The following is a 20,582-nucleotide window of genomic DNA, read 5'->3' as shown; positions in this document are numbered from 1 at the left end:
TCAGAGTTCCCTGGGCTTTCTGTGGTTACCCAGGTGAAGAATAGACAAGATCCCAAGATCCTTTCTGTTCCAATGACAAGATCTTACTTTCTTAAATTCAAGCCACTGAATTAGTGAGGCTTGTGCCCTCCAGGTATTTGACTAGGAGACTCAGGGGTTTGGGGGGCTGACGGGGCTTTTGTCAGTCAGTCGGCTGAATTTTGAAATGAGATGTTAGTGAAAAACCCAAACAGAGCAATTGTGTGATGCATGTGCAACACACATGCACACATACACATGCACACATTGTTTGATTACCCTTTTTGCACATTTTGTAGTCATGAAGGCTTATTAATCCCTGCATTTGGCATGGGAAGATGCCTACTGAGTATATGTGATGTACACAGTGTATTCTCAGAACATGCTTGACTCCAGACAAGATGAGAATAGTTTCTTCTTCTAAGGATCTTAGAACCCGGTTGGGAAAGCCGGATACTCATTCATGAGCAATTACAGCCATGTTCTCGACCCAAAAGTTCTCAGCTGTTAAGTAGAATAAAATGCTTTCTGAATCACTCTCAGCTACCAAACTCTAGAATTTGTACTTGTTCTAACCTCCATGTCCAGGGCCTACAGAACATGAATGTGGAATCACATTGTAAGAATCAACCCTGGGAGTTGTACGTTGGCCAAAGAAATGCTCGTAAGAACTAACGGTACCCTGTGGCACACTGAACCATTAATTTATCAGCATTTTTATATGGATTAAACAAATGAGTGGCTGGAGCTTGGTGGAGAAGTGTGGGGACTATCCCTTCTGCTGTGCCTTTTACGCCGGGGTTTAGGCTCTGTGAGCTAAGGCAGGATGCGTGGGGAACAGAGGAAGCCAAGAGGAAGAGGGGGTCCTTTCCCTTATAAGCCAAGTGGCTTTAGGTAAGATCTTCAACCCCAGCTGTTCGGGAACCACATCCTTGTCCCCTGGAAGCTGTTTCACTGACACTTCCCGGCTCCTGGGAATGCTGAAGGTCTACTGGAGCTCAGGGCTGAAGCTTTTAGCGACTGTATCCCGGGACGGCTCAGCCAAAGAAGTCCTGAGACGTCTTGCTTTAGCCATGAGTTCTGAGTGCTGCAGGAAGTGTGAATACACTGAGGAGGAAGACCGAGGGCGTTTAAGGTTCATAGAGTCACACAGCGACAGCCCAGAGGTGGGTCATGTAATTCTAAGTTTGTAAATAATTGAAGGCCAATCATTCAAGTCCTAAACCTTTTTAACGGAAATACTAGTGACTGAAATTTCTAAAATTTTCGTCACCTTTTCTCACTGTCTCAGGGTAATCATTGCATATGTATTATTATCTGTAGTGCACAGTCTCAAATAGCAATGTCTTTAAACATCACTGCTGTGTATTGGTCAGGTTTGCCCTTAATTGAAAGCACCCAGGCTGGAGAGCAATTCCGGTTAGCATTTTCACTCGCAGCCCTGAGTCAAAATCTGCACTGTTCTTTCTTTCACCTCTGCCACTTGGCTCTTGACCAGGCGGCCTACAGTCAGGGAGGAGCAGAAGGGGGCACCCCCAGCAAGCCGTCCTCTCACATCTGAGCCTAAGGATGCAAAGGTTCCCAGAGGTCCTTGCTTCTCAGCACACTTCCCTTGGCATTTCATTGGCCCAACTCAAGTCACATGGCCATTCCCAGCACCAGGGAGGGTTAGGAAACAGACATCCAGCAGAGAGGGGGTTGTGAGGACCGTCTCAGCCCAGTGCTGGTTGGTACATAGGGTATATTGCAAACTGAACAATGGCGGGGTTCAGTGAGAAAGAGGGAGGCAACAGCTGCATAGTTGGGGAGGCAACAGACAGTATCTGCCATATTACCCCCAGAGGAAATAAAATGACTTACTCCATGGGAAATGCTTAGACCAGGGCCTGGAACAGAGCAATTCATCTTAGCAGCCATCACCATTGTTATTAGGATGTAAATGAATGTAATAATGGTTATCATCATTACTATCGGCTTGCTGCTTCTCTTTGTTTTCAAAGATATGTCTTTTTCCCGCAGTTTCTTTCTCCTTCTGCTCCTTTTATTTCTGTCATGCTTCTCCACTTTGACACCATTAAGGCTTAGCTTTCATAACTACTTACCCAATGGAAGTGCTGCTTTCTTTTTTGCTATTAAGTCAACAGTTAAACACACACACAATACCAAGTATTTGGCAAAGCATCCTACGTGTAACATCTTAGTTAATCCTCCTACTACTATTATTATCGCCATTTTTATAGGTGAGGAAAAAGGTTAGGCAGAGGGTCCAAGGTGACAAAGCTCTAATGCGTGGTAGATGAAGGCAGGTCTGTGTAGCCATACCAAACCACCACCTTATCACTGTGATAGCTTCCTCGGTCCTTCAGAACTTGAGCATCAGGCTAAACTTTTGTGAATTTCTTGTGGCTAGTCTGGAAAAGGAAGGTTGAGATAGCAGGATAAGAGATTTTTTTTAATGTAATAAGTAATACAAATGAATTAGTTTGTAGGAGGCAGTTCATAAAGAGCTGGAAATGCTAGGCTGAGTGTTTTAAACTTTATTCTAAAAAAAAATAGTCATGGGCTGAAATTTGTCCATTACATTGTCAGATTGCACTTAGAGATTACAGACCCTTTAAGACTGTGATGAGGACTGCAGACTCCCTTCCCAGGAAAAGGTACCTATGCACACTGACTTGCTGCTCGTTTCTGGGATTTCAAGGAACACTCCCCACCCTGCCCCCCCCCCACCCCCGGGCAAAGCCCATCTATGAACTCCTGGGATTAGAAATTTTCTGATTTCACTTTATATTAAATTCCTTTGATTATGGTATAAACCATTCCCCCAGAAAATCTGAAATTGGCTAGTAACAGTATTTGCTCCATCACACCTTAATTGACCTAAGCTTGATGAAAAACACCAAACTCTTCACAGGCAAAGAGCTAAAGAAAAAATAAGTATTAACACTTCTGTGTAGTTACCACCACCTGCTGGTCACACTTAGGTAAACCCTAAATCTGCACTGAACTTGGCTGTTTCACTGGTATGTTCTTTGCTCTCTATTAAATCAATACCCGTATTGTTTTTCTAACTTTCCACTTTGATCTGTAATCTAAATATATTGTGAAACATTAGGTGAACAAACCGGACTTGTGGAATTAATTTTTTAAAGGCATCTTTATATTTGTCTCTTACTCTTCCCTTAAGTGTATGAGTCCATCCACTCTTCCTTTCTTTTGACCTTGATTTGGAGCTTCGTCATCTCTCACCGAAGCTAATTTCACTACCTTTCCAGCTTTTCTTCCTGTTTGTATAACTGTTCTCCATTGGCTACTGACACTGCCATCGGAGGGCTCTTTTAAAATCCAGCTTTAATCATGAGATGCTCCCTGCTTTAAAAACCCTTAGTATCCCATCATTGCTATGGGATTAAATCCAGTCTTCAATTCAACTTGTCTTTTCAACCACCCACCCTCTCTTCACTCCTCCAAAACATAGCCACTGTCAGGCTAGTCTAAAAGGCTGGAAGGAAAAAATTCGTCTTTCCCTAAATTGGAAAAGCAATTTAAAAAAAAAAAACTGTGGCCAGAATATGGACTCAGACTTGATCTGGACACAGAGAGAGTTGAGAGGTATGAGTGTTAAAAGAGAAAGAAGGACCAACGTCGGGCACTGGCAAACCAGGAGTTAGATGTTCAGCAGCCGTGTGGTCCAGGTGACTCGAACAGCTTGCAGCAGGACCCCAAACAAAAGCTGTCAATCAGAGGTAGAGGGTAAGGGCAAGAATTTCTCAAGACCCTTGGAGGTTGATGGGACTGATCCAAAGAGCTACGTTTGAGGGCAAAGAAGGTGGAATGCACTCACATTTCTCTGAACTCCGGCAAAAACAGAACTCAACACATCTTGAATGAAAGGATATATGAATGAATTTTTTAAAAGTTATTTTTGTGATATTTATAATACTGATACAATCTTTATGATGCCAAACCAGACATACTAATCAATTCTTGACAAAACGTTGGTTTTCATGTGGGAACCATATGTTTTTCCTATACTAATGAAGAAGATTATTTCAAACCACAATAGAGATGATTAGAAATATTCATTTACTTCTTGTATTTCATTTCCCATGGTTAATTTTGCCTTTTGTTTTCCATTTCAGTATTTCTATACAGAAGCTTTCAAATGAATCTCGCTACATGATTTATGAGTTCTGGGAGAATAGTAGTGTGTGGAATAGGTAAGTTATGAACAGCTTTTTGTTCTTTTTCTTTTAGCCAGGGAGGTAGCAATATACATGATATAATTTTAGGACGTGTAGAAAAAACTCCATTCCGTTTATCTCACCTTAAACACTGTCCCATTTGGTCATTTTCCTAACTCCCACTCTTCATGGATTAGAAACCACTTTCCTTCTGAAGCACAAACACTTTTGATAATGATCCCACTCTAAGTGTTACCATATGGTTTCAGGCAAACAGATTTAGATACAGATCACAAGTGTCTAAAGTGTACAGGGCTGGGAGACAAAGGATGCAGAAAAGGAAGGATGGAAAAGTTTTTACTTCCTAATTTTTCATAAGCTCTGTGGTTTTTATTTTACAATAACACTATATATAATGGTTAAGATCATCACTGCTTAGCAGCTTTTTGTCTTTACTGCAAATAAAAGGGAAACGACATTGTTTGGAAAAGATTAAAAAAATCAATTTCTCTTGTCATCACTCTACTTTGAACATATATATATATATATATATATATATATATATATATATATATATATATATTTGTCAATTGTTCCTCGATAAAATTTTAAAAAATCAACTTCTTTGAAATTAAAATAATCACTAGTAACAAATATATAAGTAGAAAAATAGGATGAAGGAAATATTTGCTATTCTGAGATTCTATGAATAGTTCTAGTTGGCTTTAAATGGCACAGAGATCATAGATCTCCAATAAGTCCAAATTCTGGGTGTTAAATTATGGTAATGGAACTAATACCTGGTAATTTAGTTGACACATATTTCACCTTAAAAGTTTTATTTCTGTGGCTATTTTAAGTGCTTTTGATATAATGCATAATGACAGCAACAGAATTTCAGGCACAAAAGGGATCTTTAAAGGAAATTTACTTTGTCCTTCCAGGCCTGTATTTTAGATGATTTTTTTTCTTTTTATTCTCTAGTGATGGAAAATCTAGAGTTCCTCTTCTTAGCTGTCCTATTCTTCAAACATCCTGACAGCCAGGATATTCTTCTGTTTAAACTTTTTCTGCAATTGTAATTATCTCCTTTTGTTTTTATCTTCTGTAGAGAATTAATGCTCTCCTATTTAAAAAAACTTCATAAAAAAATTTATGATGACAGTTGTTAAATTACTCCTGAGTCTTTTTTAAGGTGAAATAACCATGAAAAGGAGCCTTTATTCAGGCACTGAATCCAAAACCCTGCCACCTTGACTGAATTTGAACTTAATTACACTCTGCTTAAGAAGACTGCAAAAAATTGTAAAGCCTTCGCCTCTACTTTTTTTACACAGCCACCTTCAGACGAATTACAGCAAGACATTCCAAAGAAGCAACGTGGATTTCTTGGAAACTCCAGAACTCACATCTACTATGCTAGTTCCTGGTAATTCTTCTGGGCTCACAGTTCTTCTGTGTGCTTTCGTATTCCCTTTCTCTTTTAAAAAGACAGTATGTTCTCACTTTTATCAATGGTGCTCTCTACTATTTCTTTATATATATCAAAATTTGAGAGAGGGGGGAGGAAATAAGGTATATATTTTTCCTATTGCCTTTAGTCCTTAGTTGACCCTGTTTGTATTCCTGGCTTTATTAGTCATTCGTTGGTCCTCTTCAAAATTTTAACAAACTTGAAGTACAAATCATAACATTTTCAAAAAGTATTCAAATGCTTTACTATATCACAGTATATTGAATTTGGAATAGGTGACCCATAGACTGGAGATTAGAATTATGTTAGAAATATTGTAATAGTTAAAATGTTTTTTTGTAATTGGGAAAAAAGAGGAGGGAAAGACAAATTTGAACTGAAATTGTCTAAGAAACCTGGCCTAGCCAAAGCTTATTTAAGATAATTGAGAACCAAAATTCATTTGTTCATCTACCCATCCATTCAATTATCAATTAGACATATTTTTACTGAGTGTTAATGAGCACTGGACACTGGGGGTACTGGGTGCCTAGCCTGCTTACTTGCACTGATTGAGCTCCGATTTTGAACAAGCATTGTGTTGGGGGTTGGGGAGGGTACAAAGTAAAACTGAAGTCCCTACCCATAAAAATGCTTTCTGTCTAGTAGGAAAGACAAATGTTTGCAGAAAAAAAAAAATCAAACTCAGGACATAACGTAGTAGTTACCCAGTAGAGAAATAATGTACTATATGAATTTAGAGGAGTGATGGCCTCTTTAACTATTTTTAATGAAGATATAATCCTTGAGCTTAAAAGATGAGATTTGGACAAATCAGGATGGAGAAGAAGGGTACTTAGATGCAGGTAAATTGTAAACAGGAACAAATGCAAGATATGTGAAATATACTAGGCTAATTGGTGCAAAGATACGACTAAAGCATAAAACTTGTATATGGTACATGTGCAGAGAGAGAAGAGAGCAGGAAGTGAGAATTGAAAATGTCATAATGAGGAGTTTGAACTTTCTTCTTACAGCAACACGGAGTCATTAAAGATGTTTGAGAGTCACAGGATAGTGAATGCTCTATTCAGTAGTAACTGTGGCAGGAGGGAAAAAGGTGAAAGAGAGGAAAGGAATTGCAATAATCTAGGCCAGGAAAAAGAAGTACCTGAACCTGGAAGATACCCAGATAGCTCCCTGGCAGATAAAATTTTCAGAGTTAGCTGCAGCAAGATGATGGTTGGAGCCTGGGACTGGTGAGAACGTTCGTAGGTAAGAAGAAAATATCTAACAGAAGCCTGTGGAAATGCCTTTATTTAAAAGGTTGTGGAGACTGAGGGGAACCGGTCAGAGATAGGAGAATGCAGTAGAGCATCAAGGAAGCCAAAAGAGGAGTAACATGCAAGGTGCAGTGCTCCTCAGGGGGCCGATGTAGTACAGGGTGACCGAAGCGAATGGACTGAAAACTGGATTTGACAAGAGAAGTTTTAACAAAATGGTCGGAACTTTAAAGGACGGTAGATTTTGACGTGGGTAGGGTAATAAATGGAAAGTGAAAAAGTAAATTCTGGAATGAAAGCTAGAAGAGGAGATGGGGGAGATCAGGTGTGGATGCATTCAGGTTGGCTGACTGACAGTTCCAGCTGGAGCTTTACTTGTATTCACTCTAGAGCTCAAGGACAGGTTTATCTGGCCTGGAGATGGTAGACTTTTACAGTCTCTCTTCCTGCATTTCTCAGATTTAGCCCTCAAGTAAGAAAGCCAAGAAAATGGTTGAAATTTCTCAGGATTAACAATTTGACTCATCCAGTTTAAATTAGGATGCACCATAGCTTCAGGAAGGCTGCAGGTGAGGGTGATTGCAAAGGCTGTTAAGGAACAGACTTCAGCGACTGCCTTAAATTTATCCAAAAGAGGCTTTAGCTTAACTATTTTCCAGACTTCAAGAGTCTGTTATAAATGAGACAAAAAGAACCAGATCTAGTTCAAATAACTTCTGTAAATATGACTACTACAACTTCTGTGTGTAGAATGCAGGAAAGCAAGAGCTACATCTTATCTCCACATCCCCTTCCCCAGTGCGGTACTAGTACAGTGTATGGCACAAGGAACCAGATATTTCTAAATGAAGGAGTGAATAAGGACTTTGAAATCATCATAATTGCACTGATAGTCCATCACGAATTTCCCAAGAAGTCCTTTTTTTTAAACATTTTTTTATTGAGTAATAGTCATTTTACAATGCTGTGTCAAATTCCAGTGTAGAGCACAATTTTTCAGTTATATATGAACAAACATATATTCATTGTCACTTTTTTTTTGCTGTGAGCTACCACAAGATCTTATATATATTTCCCTGTGCTATACAGTATAATCTTGTTTATGTATTCTACATTTTAAAATCCCAGTCTGTCCCTTCCCACTACCTGCCCCCTTGGCAACCACAAGTTTGTATTCTATGTCTATGAGTCTGTTTCTGTTTTGTATTTATGGTTTTTTTTTTTTTTTTTTTTTTAGATTCCACATATGAATGATCACATACGGTATTTTTCTTTCTCTTTCTGGCTTACTTCTGTTAGAATGACATTCTCCGGGAACATCATGTTGCTGCAAATGGCATTATGTTGCCAGTTTTTGTGGCTGAATAGTATTCCATTGTATAAATATACTACCTTTTCTTTATCTAGTCATCTGTTGATGGACATTTAGGCTGTTTCCATGTCTTGGCTATCGTAAACAGTGCTGCTATGAACATGGGGCCGCAGGTGTCTTTTTGAAGTAGGGTTTCTTCTGGATATATGCCCAGGAGTGGGATTCCTTGGTCGCACGGTAAGTCTATTCCTAGTCTTTTGAGGAATCTCCATACTGTTTTCCACAGTGGCTTTCCTTGCTTCCCTCTCCCACTCTTAATGATTTAGATGCCTTCTTTTACAGTTTTGTGTTTATCCTATTTGGAATTCATGGTAGTTATCACCTTTCCAGTTATGTGTTTCTCATTTTTGTTGCATCCTGCTTCTTTCCTATTTAGAGTAGATCTGTCAGTATTTCTTTTAGCATGGGTTTAGTGTTGCTAAACTCTTTTAATTTTTGCTTGTCTGTGAAGTTCTTTATCTCTCCTTCTATTCTAAAGGAAAGCCTTGCTGGATAGAGTATCCTAGGCTGCATCTTTTTTCCATTCAGGACTTTGAATATATCTTGCCATCCCTTCTGGCCTGTAGTGTTTGTGTAGAGAAATCAGCTGAGAGCCTTATGGGGGTTCCCTTGTAACTCACCCTTTGTTTTTCTCTTGCTGCCTTTAGAATCATTTCTTTATTCTTGACTCTGGCCATCTTGATTATGATATGTCTTGATGTGGGTCTGTTTGGGTTCTTCCTGTTTGGGACCCTCTGAGCCTCCTGTACTTGGATATCTGATTCCTTAAGTTTGGGAAGTTTTCAGTCATGATTTCTTCAAATACCTTTCAATCCCCTTTGTTCTTTCTTCCCCTTCTGAAACCCCTATTATGTGTAGATTGGCATGTTTTATGTTATCCCATAGGTCCCTTATATTGTTTTCATTGTTTTTTATTTGTTTTTCTCTCAGCTGTTCTGATTGGGTGCTTTCTGTTGTCCTGTCTTCTAGGTCACTTATTCGTTCCTCTGCATTATCTGGCCTGCTTTGTACAGCCTTTAGGTCAGCTCTCATCTCAGCAAATGAGTTTACTAATTCTACTTGGTTCTTCTTTATAGCTTCTATTTCATTTTTGACATATTTTATATCTCTAAACACTATTTCTTTTAGTTCCTTCAGTACTTTGATCGCTCCTTTTTTGAAATCTTGATCTAGTAGGCCATCAATGTCTGTTTCTTTGATCGTGCTTTCAGGGGATTTCTCTTGATCTTTTAATTGGGAGTGGTTCCTCTGCTTCTTCATATTGCTTATATCTCTCTGGCACTGTGGCTGGTGAGTGGGTGGATCACTCCCCCTCCTGATGCTGCAGTCAGATACTGTGCTCGGGTGAGGCAGGTGGTCAGATAGCACCCCCTCCCAGCACCGCAGTCAGGTGCTGCGTTCCTGCCGGCAAGGTGGGTGGCCGCCCACCCTCTCCCGGCGCCAGTCGCTCTGCTGCTCTGTGCAGCTGCCCGCTCCACCTTGGGTCGGCGCTCCGTACGCGGGCTCAGGGAAGACGGTGGAACAGCCCCACCCCTGCTCTGTGCCAAATCTCAACTCCTTGTTTGTCTTGGTGGCACGAGTTCTCTGAGGTGCCGGGGTAGAAAGTTCCTATCTGCCTTGGGCTGTAAACAAGTCTCAGTCCTGCCTAGGAGGTTGAGGAGCTCCAGGTGCGGATTCAGGCCCCACCCCTGCCCAGGCGCTCGCACAGGAGGAGGTGGCGGCTGTGGCTGCATCCGCCTCGGTTCTCGCGAGAAGTGCCAGTAGTGGCGGGTGGGTCTGAGGAGACAAAGGCTACTGTGCCCCTCCCCCCAGGGCACACCAGCTGTGTTGCTTTGCTTTTTTCACAATTTATGGGGGACTGAGGTGGTTCTGCTCCGTATCCCCTCCCAGCCACGGCACACAGCCCCCTGCAGTCCCTTGGGGGTGCCTAAGCACAGCCGTGTCCATCCTCCACCCGGCTCAGGCAGCCTGGCCCAGCCCCAGCAGCTGGCTCGCGTCTCGGGCTGGGTGTCACGGGGACCCTTTGTACCCATTTAACTTAGTTCTGTCAGTCAAGGGGTGTTCAGGGCATATGTGAGCCTTGGAGGCTCCCCCTCTGTCCCGCTGGCCTCTTCGCTGGAGAGGAGGAGATTCAGCAAATGAGCGCTATTCCTCCTTTGCTGCTCCCTCCCCACGGGACCGGTCCTGCACTGTTCTGCTTTTTCTTCTGTCTTTTTTCCTTTTCTCCTACCAGGTTTTTGGCGTCATTGTCTTTCGAAGAGGGTGATGTTCTGTTGGAGTTAAGCAGGTGCTCTGGTTGGCTGAGTGGGTCCGCAGATGTGAGTTTTGGTGTATTTGTGGGAGAGGGTGAGCCACGAGCATCCTTCTGCTCCGCCATCTTGCTTCTCTCCTCCCAAGAAGTCCTGTTACTTGTAATTTTTGTGTGTTACATCATATTCATTTTTAACTCTCCCCATCTTGAAACCACTGGTTCAACAACGTAGAAAGAAGGGAGCTTGTTCTTAGTGTTGTCTTGAATCTTTCCAGGACAGAAAACACTTGAACCAGAATATAGTATAAAAAGAACACAGAAAAGGAGGCTAATGAGTTAGGAAAAAATGTTATAGCAAGAATAGGACATTTATACTTACCTGATAGATTTTTCTGGTCCAACTTTACTTCATCATCTGGGATTAACTTTCTATTCACTATTAGTGTCATTGGTACATGCATTATATTACTGTTTCTCTCTCAGCGCATTTCTAATTTAGAGAGAAAAATTGAACACAAATAAAATGGGATCAATTCTTGTTCTCAGAGTTTAAATTCAATACAATTTAATCCCTTTTAACTGCTACCCTATTTTGCATTAATTTTATATCACATCTAATTTCAGCAATGATCACTGGAATTTGATAGAGTAAAAAGAAAAGTTAGGCTTGATTCTGACACAATTTTTAAAACCTAATTCAAAGAAGATTTTTAACATCTATTGGGGCACCCTACATCATTTTATTTATTTATTTATTTGGCATTTAATTGTTTATTTAAATAATTTACTGAGGTGAAACTCATAATCTAGAAATTAACCATTTTAAAATGAACAATTCATTGACATTCAGTACATTCACAATGTTGTGCAAACACCATTTCTATCTAGTTCCAAAACGTTCCCATCACCCAAAATAAAACCTCTTACACATTAAGAACTTTCCATCTACTGGCACCCTCCTCCTAGCCCCTGATAACCACCAACATGCATTCTCTCTCTTTGAATTTATCTATTCTGGATATTTCTTTTCTTTAACTTTACATATATATACTGTTCATTGTTTCTAAGAACAGTTTAGAGCTTTAACTTTTTAAACTTACATAGTTATCAAATGAATAAAGCCAACCACAAAATAATAATCAACAGAATGCAGTAATCCAATCATAAGGGACAGTCAAATGTGCTTACACATATTTAAGAAATCAATCATCTAAATTATAATTAGTTCACTTGTGTCCTTTTTATTAGATTCCACATATAAGTGATATTGTATGGTATTTTTCTTTCTCTTTCCAACTTACTTCACTTAGAACGACCATCTCCAGGTCCATCCATGTTGCTGCAATTGGCATTATTTTATTCTTTTTTATGGTTGAGTAGTATTCCATCGTGTATATATACCACATCTTCTTTATCCAGTCATCTGTTGATGGACATTTGGGTTGTTTCCATGTTTTGACTATTGTAAATACTGCTGCTATGAACTTTGGGGTGCATGTATCTTTTTCAATTATATTTTTCTCCGTGTATATGCCCAGAAGTAGGATTGCTGGATCATATGGTAAGTCTATTTTTAGTTTTTTAGTTAACGTCCATACTGTCCTCCATAGTGGCTGTATCAATTTTCATTCCCACCAACAGTGTAGGAGGGTTCTTTTTTCTCCATACCCTCCCCAGCATTTATTGTTTGTGGACACTTTAATGATGGCCAATCTGACTGGTGTGAGGTCATTTCTCGTTGTAGTTTTTATTTGCATTTCTCTAACAATTAGTGATGTTGAGGATCTTCTCATATGCTTGTTGGCTATCTGTATGTCTTCTTTGGATAGATGTCTGTTTAAGTCTTTTGCCCACTTTTGTGTGTGTGTGTGTGTGTGTGTGTGTGTGTGTGTGTGTGTGTGTGTGTGTGTGTGTGTTTTGATATTAAGGTGTATGAGCTGTTTGTATATTTTGGAAATTAGTCCCTTGTCAGTCACGTCATTTGCAAATATTTTCTCCCATTCTGTAGGTTGTCTTTTCATTTTGTTGATGGTATCCTTAGCTGTGCAAAAGCTTTTAGGTTTAATTAGATCCTGTTTGTTTATTTTTGCTAGTATTTCCATTACTCCAGGAGCTGGTTCAAAAAATATATTGCTGTGATTTATGTCCGAGTGTGTTCTATCTATATTTCTCTTTAGGAGTTTTGTAGTACCTGGTTTTATATTTAAGTTTTTAATCCATTTTGAATTTATTTTTTTATATGGTGTTAGAAAATGTTAAATTCCAGTCTTTTATAGGTAGCTGTCCAGTTTTCCCAGCACCACTTATTGAAGAGGCTGTCTTTTCTCCATTGCCCATTCTTGCCTCCTTTGTCGTAGATTAATTGACCATAAGGGGATGGCTTTATTTCTGGACTTTCTATCCTGTTCCATTGATCTATGTGTCTTATTTTGTGCCAGTACCGTACTGATTTGATGACTGTAGTTTTGTAGTATAGTCTGAAGTCAGGGAGCATGACTCCCCCAGCTCTATTCTTTTTCAAGGTTGTTTTGGCTATTCGGGGTCTTTTGTGTTTCCATACAAATTTTAACATTTTTTGTTCTAGCTCTGTGAAAAATGTGATTGATGATTTGATAGGGATTACATTGAATCTGTATATTGCCTTGGGTAGTACGGCCATTTTAACAATACTGATTTTTCCAATGCAAGAACACTGTATCTTTCCATTTGTTTATATCATCTTCAATTTCTTTCATCAGTATCTTCTAGTTTTTAGAGTATAGGTCTTCTGCCTCCTTGCGTAGGTGTATTCCTAGGTTTTTTATTCTTTTTGCTGCGATGGTATTGTTTCCTTAGTTTATTTTTCTCCTATTTCATTGTTAGAGTATAGAAATGCAACTGATTTCTGTTTATTAATTTTGTATCCTGCAACTTTACCAAATTCATTATGAGTTCTAGTAGTTTTCTGACTGCTTCTTTAGGGTTTTCTTTATATAGTATGTCATCTGCAAACTGTGACAGTGTTAGTTCTTTCCAATTTGGATTCCGTTTCTTTCTTTTTCTTCTCTGATTGCTATAGCTAGGACTTCCAAAACTATGTTGAATAAAAGTGGTGAGAGTGGGCATCCTTGTCTTGTCCCTGATGTTAGAGTAAATGCTTTCAGCTTTTCCCTGTTAAGTATGATCTTAGTTGTGGGTTTGTCACATATTGTCTTTATTATATTTAGGTGTGTTCTCATAAATGAAGACTTTTTATCATAAATGGATGTTGAATTTTATCAAAAGCTTTTCCTGCATCTATTGAGATGATCATATGGTTTTTTTATTCTTCAACTTGTTAATGTGGTGTATCATATTGATTGATTAGTGGATAATGAAAAATCCCTATATCTTTGGGATAAATCCCACTTGATCATGGTGTATGATCCTTTTAATGCATTGTTGGAGTCGATTTGCTAGTATTTTGTTGAGGATTTTTGCATCTATATTCATAAGTGATATTGGCCTATAATTTTTTGTGTGTGATATCTTTGTCTGGTTTTAGTATCAGGGTGATGATGGCCTCATGGAATGAGTTTGGAAGAGTTCCTTCCTATGCAATTTTTTGAAATAGTTTCAAAAGGGTAGGTGTTAGCTCTTCTCTAAATGCTTTGTAGAATTCACCTATGAAGCCATCTGGTCCTGGACTTTTGTTGGGAGTTTTAAAATTACTGATTCAATTCCTGATACTGGTCTATTCATATTGTCTATTTCTTCCTTTGGTCTCAGCAAATTGTACCTTTCTAAAAAATTGTCCATTTCTTCTACATTGTCCTTTTTATTGGCATATAGTTGCTCATAGTAGCCTCTTATGATCCCTTGTATTTCTGTGGTGTCAGCTGTAACTTCTTTTTCATTTCTGATTTTATTAAGTTGAGCCCTCTCTCTTTTTTTCTTGATGAGTCTGACTAAATGTTTATCAATTTTGTTTATCTCCAAAGAACCAGCTTTTAGTTTCATTGATCTTTTCTATTTTTTTTAGTCTTTATTTCATTTATTTCTGCTCTAATCTTTATGATTTCTTTTCTTCTACTAAATTTGGGTTTTGTTCTTTCTTTAGCTGCTTTAGGTATAAGGTTAGTTGTTTACTTAAGATTTTTTGTTTCCTGAGGTAGGCATGTATTGCCGTAAACTTCCCTTTGAGAACTGCTTTTGCTGCATCCTAGAGGTTTTGGATCATTGTGTTTCCATTTTCATTTGTCTTGAAGTATGTTTTGTTTGTTTGTTTTGTTTTACAAAGGAACAAATTGTATTTTCTTCTTTTTTTAATTGAAGTACAGTCAATTACAATGTATCAGTCTCTGGTGTACAGCAAAATGTCCCAGTCATGCATATACATACATACATACATACATATATACATATATATAGTCATTTTCATTTTTTTCCACTAAAGTTTATTACAAGGTATTGAATACAGTTCCCTGTGCTTTACAAAAGAAACTTCAAAAAAATCTATTTTTATATATAGTGGCTAACATTTGTAAATCTCAAACTCCTGAATTTATCCCCACCCACCCACCCCCTTTCCCCAGTAACCAAAAAAATGGTTACTAAGTCTGCAAGTCTGTTTTTGTTTTGTAGATGAGTTTACAGTGTCTTTTTTTTTTTTTTTTTTTAGATTTCACGTATGAGTGATATCATATAGTATTTTTCTTTCTCTTTCTGGCTTACTTCACTTAGAATGATGATCTCTAGGTCCATCCACGTTGCTACAAATGGCATTATTTCATTCTTTTTTATGACAGAGTAGTATTCCATTGAATAAATATACCACAACTTGTTTATCCAGTCATCTGTCCATGGACATTTAGGTTGGTTCCATGTCTTGGCTATTGTAAATAGTGCTGCTATGAACATTGGGGTGCGTGTATCTTTCTGCATTAGAGTTCCTTCTGGATATATACCCAGAAGTGGGATTGCTGGATCATATGGTAAGTCTATTTTTAGCTTTTTGAGGAATCTCCATACTGTTTTCCATAATGGCTGCACCAAGCTATATTCCCAGCAGTGTAGGAGGGTTCCCTTTTCTCTAAACCCTCTCCAGCATTTATAGTTTGTGGACTCAAAGTATTTTTTAATTTCCTCTTTGATTTCTTCAGTGATGCATTGGTTGTTTGGTAGAACATTGTTTAGCTTCCACATATTTGCAGTTTCTGCAGTTTTTTTTCCTGTAGTTGAATTCTAACCTTATAGCACTGTGGTTGAAAAAGATGCTTGGTACAATTTCAATTTTCTTAAATTTACTGAGGCTAGCTTTGTGGGCCAGCATGTGGTCAGTTCTGGAGAATGTTCCACATGCACTTGAGAAGAATGTGTATTCTGTTGCTTTTGGGTGAAATGCTCTGTAGATATCAATTAAGTCCATCTGGTCTCAGGTGTTATTTAGGGGCTGTATTTCCTTACTGCTTTTCTGTCTATATGATCTGTCCATTGATGTAAGTAGGGTGTTAAGGTCCTCCAATATTATTGCGTTATTGTCAGTTTCTCCTTTTATGTCTGTTAACAATTGCCTTATATATTGAGGTGCTCCTGTGTTGGTGTGTATATATATGTACAATTGTTGTAGTCTCTTGAATTGACTTCCTAAGCATTATGTGGTGTTCTTGTCTCTTGTAACAGTCTTTATTTGAAAATCTATTTTGTCTGATACAAGTATTGCTACTCCAGCTTTCTTTTGGTTTCCGTTTGCATTGAATCTTTTTCCACCCCCTTACTTTCAGCCTCCATGTGTCTCTCTAGCTCTGAAGTGGGTCTCTAGTAGACAGCATATATATGGGTCTTGTTTTTGTATCCATTCAGCCAATTTGTGTCTTTTGGTTGGAGTGTTTGATCGTTTATATTTAAGGTAATTATTGAAACACATGTTCCTATTGCCATTTAAAAAATTGTTTTAGGTTTGTTTTTGTACGTCTTTTTTTTTTTTTTTTCTGTTTCTTCTTTTTGTTTTCTTTTCTTACGGTTTGATGACTAGAGAAGTTCCTTTAACATTTGTTGTAAAGCTGATTTGGTGGTGCTGAATTCTTTTAGCTTTTGTTTATCTGTGCAACTTCTGATTTCTCCATCAAATCTGAATGAGAGTCTTGCTGAATAGAGTATTCTTGGTTGTAGGCTTTTCCCTTTCATCACTTTAAATATATCTTGCTACTCTCTTCTGGCCTGTAGACTTTCTGCTGAAAAATCAGCTGATAACCTTATGGGAGCTCCCTTGTATGTTATTGTTGCTTTTCTTTTGCTGATTTTAATATTTTTTCCTTATCCTTAATTTTTGTCATTTTGATTAGTACATGGCTTGGTGTATTCTTCTTTGGGTTGATCCTGTGTGGAACTCTTTGTGCTTCCTGGACTTCGATGACTGTTTCCTTTCCCAAGTCGAGGAGGTTTTCAGTGATTATCTCTTCAAAATTTTTCTCAGGTCCTTTCTCTCTCTTCTCTTTTCTGGGACCCCTGTAATGTGAATATTACTGTGCTTCATGTTGTCCCAGAGTTCTCCTAAACTGTCTTCATTTCTTTTCATTCTTTTTTCTGTTCTGCAGTAGTGATTTCCACTAACCTGTCTTCTATTCACTGATCTGTTCTTCTGCTTCATTTAGTCTATTCTTGGTTCCTTTAAGTGTTACTCATTTCAGTAATTTTATTCTTTAACAGAGTTAAGAATATATTCTTCAACTCTTTGCTAAAAACTTCACTCTGTGCATCGATACTCCTCTTGAGTTCTCTGAACATCTTTGCCATAATTACGCTAAGCTCTTTTTCAGATAAATGGCCTATCTCCTCATCACTTATTTCTTCTTCTGGGATTTTATCATGTGCCTTGGCTTGGAAGATATTCCTCTGCCGCCTCATATACTCTATCTTTCTATTTGTATTTTTAGGTAGGTTAGTTACATTTCTCATCCTTGGAGAAATGGCCCTCTGTCGGCAACATCCTGTGTGTCCCAGCAGTACATTCCTCTCTTGTCACCCAGGGCCAAGGTCCAGCCGGTCCCAGTGTAGAGTCTGGACTGTGTTTGTGGTCTCCTTCTACAGGCTTTGGGATTGTTACTTCCTTATTTCTGGTATCTGCCCCCTGGTGGATGAGGCTGGACTAGAGGCTTATGTGGATTTCCTGGCAGGAGTTGGTGCCTGCCTACTGCTGGGTCAGGCTTGGTCCTGGACCTCTGGTGGGTAGGGCCGTGTCTAGAGGCAGCTGTGGGCTCAGGAAGTCTGCTGATGTGTGGGTCAGCATTCTCATCCAGTATTGTTTTTTGACCTGAGGTTTCCCAGCCCTCAAGCCTACAGGCTATTAGATGGAGCTAGGTCTTGGTGCTGATGATCCAGTCAAGATGTCAGCCTCCAGGAAAGCTGATGTAGATGAACACTCTCGGAATGTCTGCCACCACCTTTTATGTCCCCTAGGTGAGCTGCGCCAGCCCCTGCCATCCCAGGAGACCTTCCAAAACCAGCAGGCAGGTCTGGCCTAGGTTCCTATGAAGTCACTGCCTCTGCCCTTGGACCTGGTGCATGTGAGATTGTGTGTGCACTTTCCAAGAGAATGAAGTCTTTGCTTCCCCTAGTCTTGTGGGGCTCCTGGAGTTAAGCCCCACTGGCCTTCAAAACCAGATGTCCTGGAGTCTCCTCCCCTCAATGCTGGAGCCCTGGGCTGAGGAGCCTGATGTGGGGCTCAGAGCTCTTACTCCTGTGGGAGGGCCTCTGTGACTTATTCTTTCGCTTGTGGGTCGCCCAGCTGGGGGAATGGGGCCAGACTATATTGCAGGCACACCCCTCCTACCATCCCGCTGTGGTTCCCTCTTTATGTTTCCAGTTGAAGAGAATCTTTTTTGCTAGGTTCCGGTCTTTTTTTCCTCTGATGGTGGTTTAGCAGTCAGTTGTGGTTTGTAGTTGCGAGGAGAGGCGAGCTCTTGGTCCTACCACTCCGCCATCCTGACTGGAAATCACCCGTCCTACTCCATTTTAAAGTGAAAGTTTTATCACTGTAATAGACTCACCTCCAGGACAAACAGCAGACACATCTCCCTGGGCAAAAAGGTGAAATGAGCTTATTCATATTATATTTTTAATATCCATATGGCTTCTTATATTTTAATAACTAGTTTTGTGCATTTTGTTTGTTACATTGTTATGAAGGCTAAAAGTAAACACACTTTGAAACATTTTAGCTGCACATATTTAGACGTAAAATAAAAAAGTCAGAGAAAAAGCTATTATGTATAGTTAGAGACATAGAATGAGTGGGTCTGTATTACTAATTTAACTCAAAAATTATGATTTCTAATAAGATTGCTTTTTAAATTAAGATTCCTAAGTGGTTTACCTAAGATACATCTTTAGAGATAAAGCAACTAAACCAGACTATATCTACATATAAAAATATAAGTCAAAATATGAGCTGTCAAGTATAAAAATCTTTTAAATGAGGCATACTGGATTATGGCAGGCTAGCCATCATAAAACACCTGGACAAAATGAGTACGAGAACAGGTCTGCAAAGCAAAATATCCCTTGGCAAAGGAGAAGGGCCCATGGTTGCGGGAAAAGAGGATACAGAAGAAAGATCCTGTTGCCAGTTAGTGTATTATTCAAACAGCTTTGCAAACAAATTTTAATCCTTTCCATTTGTCTGTTTCTCACCTCATTCCACCAGTCTTACTTCTTTGCCATAGGTTTGTCTTTGGAATACATATTACTGGGGAGAACATTCCCAATTTTACAGTATACATGTACTAAAGATTACCATTTAAAACACATGCATTTGCTTATGCCCAATCTTCCTGAACTGGGTAGATTAAAGCAACATCAACATGATTTTATCTTCAGGGCATTTCATTGCCAAAACAAGCTCTATTATATGTAATGAAAATTTTTAGTTAAGACTACAGCCAAGTGACAAGAGATATAAGGTGCAACTAACAATGGCATAGGAGAGTTCAATTCAGCCAGGAAACAGCGACTTGAAAGATAAGTAATTCTGTAGACTCAACGTGGGGGAGGATGGTCTCTTCAAAAATGATTTGCTACTTGAACTAACAACCCTGGCAGCTATTTTCATTATTTAAAAGACTGTGTTTCTCTTTTCAGCTTCATGGTGGATCCTGAACAACTAAGATGTTCCTAAACGTTTTCTTTATGGTTCCAAGTGAAAAACAAGTGTTCGTATATGAAGTGTGAATTAGAAAATTCCCTGTACTTAATTTGCTCTATACTTTTGTTTGAATATATTTACCCTTAGATGTGCACTCTTCTTAAATTACTTTTGTAACTTTATCTTTCATGTGAATTTTAGCTCATCTTTCAAAGTTCACAATTATTGTCAATATTTGCTGATATGTTGTTACATTGTAACCTAAAATCTTTTAGTCACAAAATCCTCATGTGTGAAAAAGGCTACACATAAAGGAAAAAAACTGTTACGATAAAGAAAAATATTTAAAGTGAGAACTTTTAGTGTATTATCTCATAGGATAGCTTTTGTAGTTCTGTCATAAACTATAAAGGTTAAATCCGTGTTTTGTGATTTTTAAGTATCTGCTATTCTGCAAGTGAAATCTTCTCTTCATTAGTAATACCTACTCCATTTCCAGCTCATGACCCTGTGACTACTCACTTTGTTACTTAAAAAGCTAATACGTGATCCAGTATGACTGGTGTCCCTACACGCAGAGAGACAGCAGGGATGCATGTGCACAGAGAAGAGGCCACATGAGGACACAGCAGGAAGGTGGCCAACAGCGAGTCAAGGACAAAGGCCTCAAGGGAAGCCAGCTCTGCTGGCACTCTGGGACTTTCGGCCTCTAGAACTGTGAGCTTAAGGTGTTTAAGCTTAAGAAGAAAGTTAACACATGAGGATGAAACAACCTTAATTACAACCAGTATCATCTCTAGCCATCTGTCAAGTTATAAACTGGTTTTCACAAGGAAACAGTTCTGTCACGGGGTACCACTTACTAATGTAACGCCATTACATCATTTATTAGCATAATTCCATGTATGTAAGTTAAACCAT

General features: G+C 38.9%; 1 protein-coding gene across 1 annotated transcript in view; it reads left to right on the top strand.

Moving 5' to 3' along the window:
• Positions 1–20,079, top strand: part of NECAB1 (N-terminal EF-hand calcium binding protein 1) — a 233,463-nt gene extending 213,384 nt beyond the window's left edge. Inside the window, exons 11-13 of the mRNA XM_031439294.2 lie at positions 4,161–4,238; positions 5,540–5,631; positions 19,658–20,079. Of these exons, the coding sequence (XP_031295154.2) occupies positions 4,161–4,238; positions 5,540–5,631; positions 19,658–19,683 (196 nt within the window). The 3' untranslated portion in view covers positions 19,684–20,079. The remainder of the gene's footprint in view (positions 1–4,160; positions 4,239–5,539; positions 5,632–19,657) is intronic.
• The last annotated feature ends 503 nt before the right edge of the window (positions 20,080–20,582 follow it).

Source organism: Camelus dromedarius, chromosome 20 (assembly GCF_036321535.1).
Source record: "Camelus dromedarius isolate mCamDro1 chromosome 20, mCamDro1.pat, whole genome shotgun sequence".
In the NCBI taxonomy this organism is placed as follows: domain Eukaryota; kingdom Metazoa; phylum Chordata; class Mammalia; order Artiodactyla; family Camelidae; genus Camelus; species Camelus dromedarius.
Note: the sequence above shows the minus strand (reverse complement) of the source record. Positions and strands in the feature narration are given on the sequence as shown.